Raw genomic sequence first — 13,937 nt, 5'->3', positions numbered from 1 at the left:
CGCCTTAATTAAAAAAAATGTAGGTGAGTTTAGTCCTTGAAGATAAAAAATAAATATACATAACATATCCTTACATTGGTTTTTAGGTTTAGTTCCTTATCGGTGACCTGGCAGACTTTCTGACAATATAAGGGTATGTACCAGTAAACAGCAGCCATAAAAAAGACTGTTGGTGGACTATATGCTCTATGAGTTTCCAATGGATTCTTTTTTAATACCCTGAAAAAAAAAATTCAGATGTGAAAATTAACTGACAATATCTTGTATTGACTCAATCATTCATTCAGTAACTACTTACTGAATACACGTTGTGTCAGGCACTGTGTCAGGTACTGTATCCTCGGTAAGGACAAATTTGATTTTATTCACTGTGAAGCATTTAGAATGACTAGAAGAATTATCCTATAATCCTGTCCTATCACGGGATCTAAAACATGTAAGGGACTATTACAGGAATCTTATGGAGGGGTAGGTTATCAAAATCTGAAGCACTAAATCAAACTAAAAGTGCAGGAAGACATCAAGTGAAAATCAATCGCTGCTTTTTGATGGAACAGGAAAAAATAAAAATGGTAAGCATGAACAAAATGGCTACAAAAGTGGAGACATAAGTGAATTCTTCATGCTCTCATTTCACTCAAAGAGAAAATAAAGAAAATATTAAGCAGAAATGTATGAATCTTACAGCAAAGCATCCTCCACCATGTGTTTCAATTCATTACAATGATAAACACTGAGTAGTTCATAAAATTAATTTCTTCTCCCCTAACACATTTTGATTTCACAATCCTCCTTCTTGAAGAGCACAGATGAAGAATATAGATGTACACAGAAAATGTGAACATGTAAAAATGAAATCTTTATGGTCACGCTAGACAATCTGTGCTACTAGGAAAGTCTTCCTTGCCTTATTAAAGTCTTTGAAACATTTTTTTAGAATTTAAAACATCAAGAAAATGAATTTAAACTGTTGACCTCATGGATTGTTATTTTAGTAACACTATTTTAACATACAGACTTTTAAAAATCTTGACTATATTCTAATAAAAATTTGGTACCATCTATGTAAATAAGTCTTAAAGACACAGAATTGATAGGGGTGGATAGCTTCCTATTCCTAAGAGTTTATTAAAGATATTCATGTTCTCAGAATAAAAAAGTGCTATAGGATTTTCAGAAAACAAAAGACCACAAATATTTTTTTTCCTGAAGTTATTACAAAGTACAAGTCTTTCCAATGTAGAAACAGACAATTTATTGAGCACCAAATGCATACCTCATATTCAGCTGTATTGACTGTTAAGGAAGGAACCAGAGAAAACAGTTCACTGAGAGTCTTCACAATGAGAGGTCTCGTGTCACAACTCAGCTTTGGGGAGAGAGCATTCCAAGTAGAGCGAATGCAAACAACCTGTGAAGCAAATTTAAAAAGTCAGTCAACAAAATCCCAACTCATATGAAGCCATTAGTGAAGAGTCTGATCTGTTATTATGAGGAAACTTAAGGAAAAAACAAGAACATTCCTAGAACATGAACATCACCCCCTCAAATGAAATTATTTAAACCAATATAAAAACTGTTGCTAAAGAAGATCCAGCTTGCTTCACAAGATTGCTTTTTTACTACTTTATTTTGGTTCACCAACGAAATAAAACTCTCCCTTCTATCTCTCTCTGTCTCTCACATACATACACACAAAATTAACTCCAGATTAGCCACATACATTGTTAAAGAACCATTTTCTGAAACAGAGATAACGCTAGGACATTTCTAAAGCATCCACAGTTTTTGTAGTTTTTCAGCCCTGCCCAAACTACACCACCAGTCAGAAAATTGGGAGTTATAAATCAAATGCTTTCAAATCATCTTGCAACTTTTAAAAGAGGAAGGAGAATAACCATTGTATTTAAAATAATAATTTAAGACTTTGTTTTAAAAGCCACCCACTTCAGATTTTTTAAGAGGCTGTTAAATGATAAAATGAAAATAAAGACCAACCAAAATGCTAGTTTTAACTTGACCTAATTTCCATAAACCAAGTATTCTTAGTTTACATCAATATCTGGTTTTATGGAATTCAAATGTCCTAAGTTCAATTACAACTACGACAGATGATTTCTTCACTTGTAGATATTTTATTAAAATTTTAAAACTCAGGAAGGAAGAGTGCCAACACAGATCAGTCAGATGGGATTTAACAAGGATAATCCCTTTAAAATACTCCCATCTCTTAAGTCGATTAACACACACAATTTATCTCCATCTGCAAACGGAAATTATTTAGGAAAAACTACATGAGGTAGTAAGTGAAAAGATGTCAAAGATAAATGAATAATATATACTTAAGGACACAGATTAAAGAAAGGCTCAAAGGAGAAGACAGCAGAAAGGACTCGAGACCCACTATAAATTTGGATTCCATTAACATTTACTAAGGGCAATACTATGTGCAGGGCATGACAAAAGGCATATTTATACAAAGTAGCTCTGATATAACAAATCATTGGTATTTGAAAAAAAAATCCCTTAAAAGCTCTCGAGTAGATACCCTTAGTAGTATATGGTACTAAGAGAACCAATAAAATAAAAAACATAATCTATACCTTCAAAGAATCCTAGCACCTTATCAAAAAGGAAGAGAAATGTAAGTAGAAATTTTCTCAATTACCAGAAAACAAAAGGCATATGATTAGATTTTGCACTATTTTTATCAAAAAATAGTTTCAGGAGGATCCAGGGAGGAAAGCTATGTCAGTGCGGGAGTCATCAGAGAGGAGCCAGAGGCTGTAAGTCCTGAGATGGGACTTGAAGAAGAAATCAGGTAGACACTCCACAAGTAAGTCTAACGGGAAAGCGTAAGTAAAAATACAAATAAAGCATGTTGTAGACACAAAAAGCATAATCTGGTAAAAAAGGCTGGTGGATCAGAGAATACCTACAACACCAAAGCAGTTTGGACCAGAATCAAAAAGAAAGGGAAGCTGCTGGAGATCATCTGAGTTGGGGAACAAACAAAATTAAAACACTACTTTTGAAAGATTCTTCTGGTGGTCTTATAGCCTCTCCTATTTCTAATGCTTACAAAGAACCTCAACTTTTCAAAAAATCTTATTTTTAATAAAGTCACTAATTGTCCATGCTTTGTCACTTTAAATGCCCATCAGATTCCAATCTATTTGTTCCAAGACCCAGTTCAAATCCCAATTCTACAATTAAGTTTTCTCTTATAATTCAAGCCCTCATTTTATCCCTTTCTTTTCTCCAACTTGTAACACTTAAAACTCTGTATCACCAAATTTAGCATTTAATTATATACTGTCTGGTATTGTTCACTATTTTCATGAATGTAAGTTGTCTTCTCAACTAGAGATTAAGTTCTTTAAAGACAATGACCATGTCTTAGAGTTGTCATTCCCCCCTCACCTAGCATGGTAATAAGTATGTACCAGATTATCAGTACTCATCAACTACTGATGGTACTGGAATCTGGGGTATGGTAAATCTGAGATAGGGAATAAAGAATTTAAAGAACTTGGAGAATAAATCGGAAAGTGAGATGTTTTGGGTCTAGAGACCTGGATGAATAAAAAGCAACATAAAAAAAGGAGGGGAAACTGGGAGGAGCACATTAGCAGGAGACGGGGGATGGAGACAATGAATTCCATTTGAGAGATGTTTGAGTTGACAGGAAGGCATCCAGAGAGAAATATCCTGCAGGCAAGAGAAAAGAATAACTCAGATGTGAGGTTGGTCAATAACAACAGCTCTGTCATCCAAATATTTCTATAGGCCAATACCATGCAAAGTACAGCCTCACAGATGGTCTGATGCACTTTACAGATCAATAAAAAGATTTCTGGCCACCAATTACTGGAGTACAAAAAGGACCTTCCTTGACCTTTCCATGGGTGGTGGGTTGGGAGTAAGGCTACATCCTCCAACTATTTTCATGGGTTTAAAAAGTTTTTGAATAGACTTCCTCCTGGAGAGTTTGAAAACTAATGTCTGAAATGGTTGTCTATATGTAGACTATGAAAAAACATTCCAGAATCCCAGACATCAGTTGTGACCTTAAATGTAAGCAAGGTATCCTGCAGGATATTTGTAAACCCAGGCTTGCCCGTGTATAAAAAGGAGCAGGGAGGTGTTTAGTAAAGAAGGAGAAGGTTGCTTTCTCTGACCTTCCCAACCCTGGGCTAGTATTAACTAGATCTTAGAAATCTTCTGGTCCTGAGGGCTCCTTGAATTCAGCCTATTATCATCATGTTATGTTGATCTCCTGGAGCCTTGTAATCTAGTTCACTAGTCCTTTGACCTGTGCAATCTGTCAAATTATATCTGATTGGTTAGGTTCTGGTCTTTACTGGCTTGTTTCATCTCCACTGTTCATTACCTAATGACTTGTCAATCCAAACAGATTGACTTTTGGCTCTAGCAATATGATGGGCCACACCTGAAATGGCTAATAAAGAAGAAGATTCTACTATATATATATATATATATATATATATATATATATATATATATATATATATATATAGCTGAGCTGAAAAGGGAAAAAAGGAGTGTGGGAGCAGTCAGTTCCCATTGTCAGAAACAAACACTGAGGTATTATAAAGAAGTTGTCTGTTTCCATAACCTAATAGCTTGTATTTGAATGCCAATATGGAAAAAGGAGATACTGCCTTTAGAAGGCAGGGAGTTGGAACTGAGACTCCCACAACAAACCAGCACCCTTGAAGGGCTGCACCCTTAGTGCAATGATTGGACTAGAAACCAAAGAGCTGAGAAAATAATATAAAACGTGGGGTACCTGGACCACTCTCAAAGGATATTTCCATAACACATAACCTGAATGATTCACAAAGATAAAATGAGCCCTCTAAAAATGAGTCCATAAGAAAAAAACTTGAAAACATATAATGATACAGACCAATATAAGTGACAATCAGCAAAAACAACAAATAGCAGACCAGACATCCAAGACCTTCAGACAACAGAACTAGAAGAAAGTAATACAAAAGTATTTAAATGAATTAAAGATATAAGACAAGGCATTTAATTCCCAGTAAAAGAATATGGTATGATTGAAAAGAAGAGGCAAATTTGGGAAAGAACCAAATAGCATCTCTAGAAATGAAAAATACAGTCACTGAAATGATTAATCCAACCCAGAGAGGAAGTTATTAATCATGACAGGAAGTCATCCTCAGTACAGATCAGAAAGACGAGAGTTACAAATATGTAAAAACAAAGTTCAAAGTTGGGTAGCACTGACTGAGGTAGTTTTCTTATGTTTACGAAGAGTTCCTAAAGGAATTTAATTTTAGAATGACCCTTGGGAAATGGTTGATTCTAGGACTGGGATAGGGAAAATATAACTTAAGTCTGGAGCATCTTACAGTGCCAAAAAGTAAGGAGGTGTTCAAAAAAGGATGCAGACTTGTTGAAAGGGCATAGCAGCCAATCTGAAAGAGTTGCCAGTGACCAAATATCCACGAGTCCACACTGGTACAAATAATTAAATAGGTAAATAAATAAGGAAAGGCCCTTCCTTACAGAATAATCCCAATTAATAAATGTAGAAGCAATGAAAGAAACAAAAACTCACCATTAGATAAACTTCACAGGAATAACTGTCACAGGCAAAAATTTGCTGATGGATGGTAAAATTAGTGGGCAAGTTTGAAGATAAACAGGGTAACTGGATAGTCTCATAGCATCTCTCCTCCAAGAAATGTATTAATCACAAAATAAAAAAAGAGTAACTTTGCTGTGGAGAAACCTAGTATTCACCACCTTAACCAAGTGACTAAGGTTAACATCATGAAGTGATCAAGGTTGTGACCAGTAATAGAACACATCAGCATCATGTAACCCTGATATGATACTCTGAGAAAGACACATTACTTCTGTAGTCAATCTAATCATGAGGAAACATCATACATGCCCAAAGTGAAGGGTATTTTACAAGATAATAAGCAGAACTTTTCAAAAGTGTCATAATCATGAGAGCTGAGGACTGAGGAGCTGGTACAATTGGAAGAGTTAGGACACATGACAACTAAATGCACTGTGTCATCCTGGCTCGGATCCTGGAGCAGAAAAAGGATATTGGTGAGAAAACTGGTGAAATCTCAGTGAAGTCTATTGTGTAGTTAAGAGCATTGCACCAATCTTAATATCCTAGTTTTGACAACTGTGCTATAGTTATGTTAATGTTAGGGACAGCAGGGTGAAAATATACAAGAACTCTCTGTACTTTTTTTTTTTAAATAACAGCTTTTTTGAGACATACCATACAATTCACCTACTTAAAGTGTACAATTCAATGGTTTTCAGTACACTCACAAAGTTGTGCAAACACCACCCAAAAAGAAACACCGTAATCGTGCATCACTCCTTATTTGTCCTCAGCCTTTCCAATCCTGTGCAACCATGAATCTACTTTCTGTCTCTAAAAATTTGTTTCTGGGATTTTTCTATAAATGGAATCTTACAATGAGCAGTCTTTTATTATTAGCTTCTTTCAGTTAGCATTTTGCTTGTAAGGTTCATTGATGTCAAAGCAGTGTTTATTTCTTTTTATTGCCAAATAATATTCCATTCTGTGTACATAATATTCCCTCTCTGTACTATTTTTTGGAAACTTTTCTGTATGTTTGAAGTTCTTTTACAATAAAACATTAAAAAATAGGAATAGAAAAAAGCACTACTTAAAGACATGACTGAAAATTTCCAGAATCAATGAAAGATACTACTTCTCCAAGTCCTAGCAAGATAAATAAAAACATGTTTACATTTATACACACTATAATAGGACTATTTAATACCAAAGGCAAATGGACAATCTTCAGAGCAAAACAGGAAACAATACAGACTATCCATAAAGGAACAATTTAACAATAACAACAGCCTTTTCATAATTAATAAGACCAAAAGGCCATGCAGTAAGATCTTAAAAGTGCTGAGGAAACTATCAGCTCACAGTAGTAAACCTACCATTTCAACAGTAAGTGCAAAACAAGCAAGAATAAATTAAATAGAAGGAACAATACCTAGTTATTATGCACACATAGCATAAGAATATTTATGTGTACATCACAAAGATGTATTTGCTTAGTTTGTCTCTGAGATCATGGAGAATTCAACTCATTCTAAGTGCTTATGTTTTGTATTTTTGTTGCCATTTTTATTTCCTGGGGAGAACAATACTTTTCTTCCCATGTTATTTTTCCACAAGAATCTCACCAACACAGCACAGATTATGAGGCCCCTCTGCAGTATGGTACACTGGAAAGAGCATGTGATTGGAGTCAGAAACCCAGGCTCTCTCATTTGGTAGCTGTGTGACTATGGCAAAGTCATTAATCTCCTTCAATTTGTTTCCCCAGCTGCAAAACAGAAATAAGACTAGTAACACCTACACTACGTATAGCACAGGTTAATGGTAAAGGTAATACTGAGACAGTTGTATGCAAATGTGGTTTATACACTGTAAAAGATGGTTATTGCTGTTACAACCAATGGAAAAATAATGTATCCTAAAGAATCAGAGCCTTTGCTTCTAATTCTTGTGCTATAAGAATGACTTTGTTCCTTCACTGAGGAACAGATAGCTAGCTATCTTGTAATTTTACTTCTAAAGCCTATTTCTAGAAATTCCTGAGAACAGCCCACTCTTCTTTCGTCCTGATACTTTCCTCTAAAAGCAGAGCTTTATAAAAACCTTTAGGCTATGAAAACTGCCTTATTTGCCCTTTTCATAATGAAGGTAAAAGAAACTGCCTTCACAATTAAAGGACTCAAGTCATCATCATGCAGTGAAGCCCTCTTAAGCTAATTCAGTGCACACAATTCATAGAACAGGATGCTTCTGTTACCAAAATACAATAACAGGGATAAGAGGGAGCTTAAGGAGACATAATCAATGGAGCAGAACAATGGGGAAAATAACATTCTTTCTTATCCTAATAATATGGGGTTAAAGGTTATGGGTATAGAAAAATGACTATCACAGGTTTATTTAAGCAATTTCACAGTCTTTTAATGTCTGAGACTAGTTTATTATCAAGGCAGTGTTGTAGAAAATAATACAAATAAGTATTGACTTGCCTTTTTTAAAGTCCCTTAAAATGTAGAGTAATACTGATGATCTTCTATTAGAGTTACTCAACTTCTGTCCTGTTCATGGCAAATAATGTTAAGGCACACATCTAAATCCCAGACTGTGGCTCAGTGAATCAAAAACATTTGTATTTGATGTGGTCAAGCTACTCTCATATTAACACTCCCTAATATCACTATGCCATTTCCCAAAGAGACACACTAGGGACCTTTCACATGATTCTGTATTTCTGAAAAGGCTGTTTGTCAGTTTGTAGTGCAGAACTGTAATTGTAATTCTATTATCTGAATAGAAGAGGCTTGGAATTGTGTACATGACACAAGGAAAAAGAAAGCTATTTATTAAACAGATTGATCTAGGCTATCAAGCCACCCAAGGGACTCAGTACTCAGGGGCCAGGATTTCAGGTTTCTCTTTCATTTCCCCAGGTGAGAAGTGGCAGCTTCCCTGAGACACCTCCCTCCAGGGGACAATACCCTCCAATGAAAATGCCACTGAGTTCTCAGCAGGAACAGAAAGAATGACACAAAGAGCTCCCTGCAGGGACGTTCACTTTTCAGTTTTGCTAGATTCTGTCTGGATTAATTATCTATTTCATGTTGAACATTCTTTTGGCATGAACTAGCAAACACACAGTACAAATGTGTCAGAAATATCCTTTGACAAGAAAACGATTAGTGCTTATTCTACCCAAATAACCAGAGGGAATTTTTTTTTTTCAAATTAGCTCCTTTCCCTGTTCAGGTAAATGGAGGTCAGAAGGGAATAATGTAATAAAGAAAATAGAAAAAATAATTTAAAAATAATAAAGGTAGCAGTGAAAAATAGAAAATCAAAATAGCTTAAAACCAAAAAAACCAGAACTGTTGGAAAGTTGCTCAGCAGATATAAAATTAAAAGCAAAGCAAACTGAGAATCCACTAGAAACAAGAATAAAGTATCATCCATCTAAATTTTAAAAAGGGCTAAAGGGACTATTATCAGTGCACTGTTAAAGAGACTTAGAAATAGTATAGTGCTACCTCATATTGAAAAATCAACATGCCATGTATCAAAAATAACTGATGAATTAAGCAATCACTTCAGAGGCTCTAAAAACACTTTAGAGAGCAATTTTAAACTGCAGAGATGAAGCTTTTAGGAATACCTATTGAGTTTAGTTCACTTTACAAAGGGGTTCCATGAATACATTTCTAAGTAACTAATGTTGACATTACTGAAACTTAACATGATTACATGTTCAATAAAAATGATTCTCCTATCCTTCTCCACAAATTATGGGATAACAGAACTGACAAATTCTTCATGGATAAATAGTGAAGATCATCAGTCTTCCAGGCCTGAATGGTTTGTACAGATGTATCTATGGCTCCACAATAACAATGAAGAAACATACCTGTGACCCTTTCTTAAAGAAACAAACAAGCTCCTCTAAGGCAAAAGCTATAGTCAATCTACAAGTCTAAGAAAAAGAAAATATTTTTTTAGCAGACCTTCTTTAGAATTACTTTGTTCTTCAGGGCTAGAAAGACGGTGAATCACAATAAAAATGGTTCCCCATAACAAAGTTTAAACAAACAAGGAAAAACAGAGGTTTTTCCATCCACACAAATGCAGTACCTGGCATAGTGCTTGGCATATAAAAGGACTCCCCTCAAAATAAAATAAATGTATTGAATCAATGAAGGAACAAATGGTGCTAACGGGCTCACCACCAGCTAGAACCAGGCTGGATACTTTTTCTGTCATAGGCCAGAAAGTATTTCAGGTTTTGTGGGCCACACAGCCTGTCACAGCTACTCAACTCTGCCATTGTATCATGAAATCAGTCATTGGTTAAAACATAAATAAGTTGCAAATTTTGATAAGTAATCACTAAACATAAAACAAAATAAGTGAAGAAAGAAAACAACAACATCAAAATTAGAAACGGCATGGCTTGAGTGGAAGAGAAAGATGGTGACTTAACTAAAAAAAATGGCTCCTCAAAATCAATATTTTGAATTGTCCCTTTATTTGATGCCCTGGAGGCTTTATACTTCAGAGAATGGCCTAAGAAATATTTATACTAAGTAGAGATACATCTTTCTTTTATACAGTAGCCAGTGGGCAGTTATGAAAGGAGAGCTGGGAAAGGAGAAACAGCATGATCTCAGGTAGACAAAAGTTAATCTGGAGTATACAGGGAAGTTGAAGATCTAGAAATGTAGTCATTTGAAAGTAACCATGTTAACTTATCTCTTAGAAAGCCAGCAAATTCCCACATACTCCAGTTGGTACACTACTGTTTGAACGTTCACTGCAAATTGTAGACGCTAATTCCCTGGACATAAGTTTCTGAGAGACAGCAAATCCAAACACTCCTAAGCAAACACTGAGTTCCACAATTTAAATTATATGTGAGAATTCCACAAGTCTAAATGAGTTGTTAATGTCTCCTTAAATTATTCTCAGAAGTCTACATTGCAAACTGAATAATTATATCAGAGAATACAGAAAAATATCAGTACTACAATGGTAGAGGAACTTTTCAAGAAAGCAAATCTCTCTTTCTTGAGAGGACAAAGTTGATTTTCAAGAGTCCACCTGTCATGGAAAAGAGTACGATAAAGATGAGGAAACATAGGGCACTGAGATAAATGTCATGAAGCCAAGAAAGGACGAGGGCCCTGGAGTCCAGGAGAGAAGGGAGATACTTTTCTTTAAAATTTTTTATTAATGTATTACTGATATACACTCTCATGAAGGTTTCACATGAAAAAACAATGTGGTTACTAGATTTACCCATATTATCAAGTCCCCACCCATACCGCAATGCAGTCACTGTCCATCAGTGCAGCAAGATGCCACAGATCCACTATGTGCCTTGTCTGTGCTACACTGTAAGGGAGATGCTTTTAAGGTGAGCTTTCCATGGCTTTTTACCCTTAAGAGAAGATAAGGAGGTATGGGGAAAGTATATTGGTTTTCCCAGTAATAAAGTTCATTTTTTCAACAAAATTAAAAAATAATCACTGTTTAAAGCTCTTGTTTAATATAAAAATTTACAGTATAGAAATGTAATGCTTCCCTACCCAACACTTTCAAACTTAATTGGCCATTTGCATCAGAAATGCAAACCTACTAAATAATGAAGATGACTGCAAAGATTAAGAAATAAAAATATTTATCACAGTGTGATTTATAACATGAAAAAATCCTAACAAAACAGAAAACAACTGAAGTATTTCACCACAGGAAATTCATTAACTACATATAGTTGCGTGCTCATTCAATTAGCTTCAGAAGTAGAATATCAACTTCATGTGACTTGGTACCCATGATAAACCACTAATTGAAAAAACAAGTTATGAAAGACTATATATAGTATAACTCCTTTTTTCTTATATGTCTTTGTGGTTTATAGTTGATTTTTAATCTTATTCAGTAATAGCTTCTGATTTTCCTATTACATACACATAATATCTGAGTCATATTTTAAAGGCAATATATATTCCTTTTATAAATTTAGGCCTTAATTATTTTTCTGTAATTTGATTTTCCCATTTCCCTACAACTTAAATAAATATTTATTTTTTAAAAAGATTTTTATAGGACACAAATTAGTGTATTTTTTAAATGAAATCTAGCAAAGTGATCATTCTTTGGTAAAAACTGACATTTAAATTTCTTTTATCCACCCACCTACATTAATATTGTTTACAGGGAAATCTGGAGGTTTACTATAGCTGTTCATATTTTACAAATGGAGCCAAACATCTTCCACCATACATGGGAAACCTAGTATGATTCCAAAGATTTTTTTTTACATATGCTCTCTGTCAGGCAGGATACTCTTCCTCCCACAAAGCGTTAGCCAGGAAATAACAATTCCTGCTGCATCAACTAAATGTATGGTTGGTAATAACTATCCAATCCATAAACAAATGCCAGGAAAATAATATTGCACAAAGCTAAAAAAGTTCTGAGTAGATGGACTAAAGGGTTCCTGGAGAGTTTCAAAGAAAATAATAGCCAGTGACTTCAGCATTTTATTAAAAATAATAATAATAAAGAGAGAAATGTGGTATCCACATATAAATCAAGTATAAAAATCAAATGAGTATTCATATTTGAACTGACTGTTTATAGTTCATAATGCATGAGCAAAACCGAAGGTTTCTGTGATGGCTGCCCTTGTACTGTTCCACCATGTAAGAACTTATTCACTATGTAAGAATTTGTTCTCCATGTAAGAACTTGTTTGTTATGCCTCAGAAGATTGGAAACTGATGAAAATTAGGCTTGGGGTGGATTAATGATTGTGCATTGAGCATTGACTCCCCTATACAGAATTTTATTGTTGTTAACAACCATTTGATCAATAAATATGAGAGATGCCCTCACACACACACACACAAAAAAAGTATACACTTCCAATGGTAAAATAATAAGTAACCGGGATGTAATGAATATAGTCAAGATATTGTAACAGCTTGGTATGGTGATCACTGGTACCTAGAATTGTCATGTATATAATTCCAAATATTTCCTTAGCAAGTTTACTGCCTTTTACTAAAATGTGATTTCCGTCATCTAATCAACATGAAGTCTAATCTGGAAACCTTAGTGTTTCTAGAAATGAGTCTCTTAGTGATATTTTATCTTGGGCAATGAGAGGTTGAGATAAGTAAGTTCTTATTGACACATATACATAGCATGGAGATGAACTTAAGCACCTTAGGTAACAAGCACTTTAGGCCATTTTTGATAAATATTTAATTCTAAGTCACTGAAGGGTACATGCTGAATAAACCTTTTTAAAAATAGACCTTTTAATTTCTTGGAAGGTACCAAAAGAATGCTTCCAATGAGATCTCAAAAACCATAAACATAAACATTTTAAACATTAATGCCATTTAGTCTACTACCTTCCTTCAGTGATTCCCTCTCTATATCCCATGCCCCCATTTACTCCCCAAAGAAAATCCCACCCCGTCTATAAGCTTAAACCAATATATTTTATTCACTGGTATGGCTGAATGGTACACAATTAGCATCATTTTAGTCATGTCATTATTTCCAGCTCAGTGGCATTTATTCAGATGAGCACAATTTGCAATCACTGAGCCCAGCTCTTCTGATGTTCACTCGCATCATTAAAATCCTCCCGGTGTCCAACTTGTTTGATCTTTTAAAGAAAGCCCTGGGTCTGTGGCTGAGAGCCGGAAGCTCGCGGCTGGACACCCCGGCCACAGACTACACCCATCGGTTAGCAATCCTCAGGGACCGTGACTCCAATTCAAGAGAGAAAACTTTCATACAAAAATTCTTTAAACACAAAATAAACATAAAATTGGGCTAAATTAATGTACAGGGGCAGGAGGAGCTCCTAAATGTTCTAACTTCAATTTTCAGGGTCAAGTGTCTTTAAAGATCATAGCAATCTGGGTGTGTAAAAGGTAGAGAGCAGGGATGGGAGTATAAAAGCAAAAATAGGAAATGGTAAAATTTTAAGACCTCAAATTAAAAATTTCCTACTTTAAATTTTGATACAATGCTCAACTTCAACTGATCTCCAAAGCAATCATATTTTATTTAAAAAAATAAAAACAGTTAAAGAATAGTGGAAAGCTTAAGTCTTTTCTATTTAAAGGAAAAAAACAATATTTATATTTTACCACACAATTCACACATGGCTTAGGGTATGTATACTCAATAGTAAGTATTCCATTATGTGAACATACCATAGTGCAGTTACGTTTTTATTTCAGATATGAAAAAGCATATTTAAAAATCTACTTAGAGGGTGACAAAGCAAATGTTATAA

The 13,937-nt window shown here is 34.7% G+C and overlaps 1 protein-coding gene across 6 annotated transcripts in view; it reads right to left on the bottom strand.

The window, feature by feature from the left end:
• The window catches only part of FOCAD (focadhesin), a 274,352-nt gene that overhangs the window by 132,480 nt on the left and 127,935 nt on the right, over positions 1-13,937 (bottom strand). For 5 of the 6 annotated variants that reach the window (XR_005025293.2, XR_005025296.2, XR_005025295.2 and 2 more), the window contains one exon: positions 1,277-1,411. The exons of the other annotated variant lie outside the window; for it this stretch is intronic. Coding sequence is in view for 2 of the 5 variants with exons in the window: in XM_057498735.1 (XP_057354718.1) it covers positions 1,277-1,411 (135 nt within the window). In the remaining 3 variants the exon portion in view is untranslated. The remainder of the gene's footprint in view (positions 1-1,276; positions 1,412-13,937) is intronic. 6 annotated transcript variants of the gene reach the window in all.

This window comes from Manis pentadactyla, chromosome 3, assembly GCF_030020395.1.
Source record: "Manis pentadactyla isolate mManPen7 chromosome 3, mManPen7.hap1, whole genome shotgun sequence".
Lineage (NCBI taxonomy): Eukaryota > Metazoa > Chordata > Mammalia > Pholidota > Manidae > Manis > Manis pentadactyla.
This window is presented reverse-complemented; position numbering and strand designations above follow the sequence as displayed.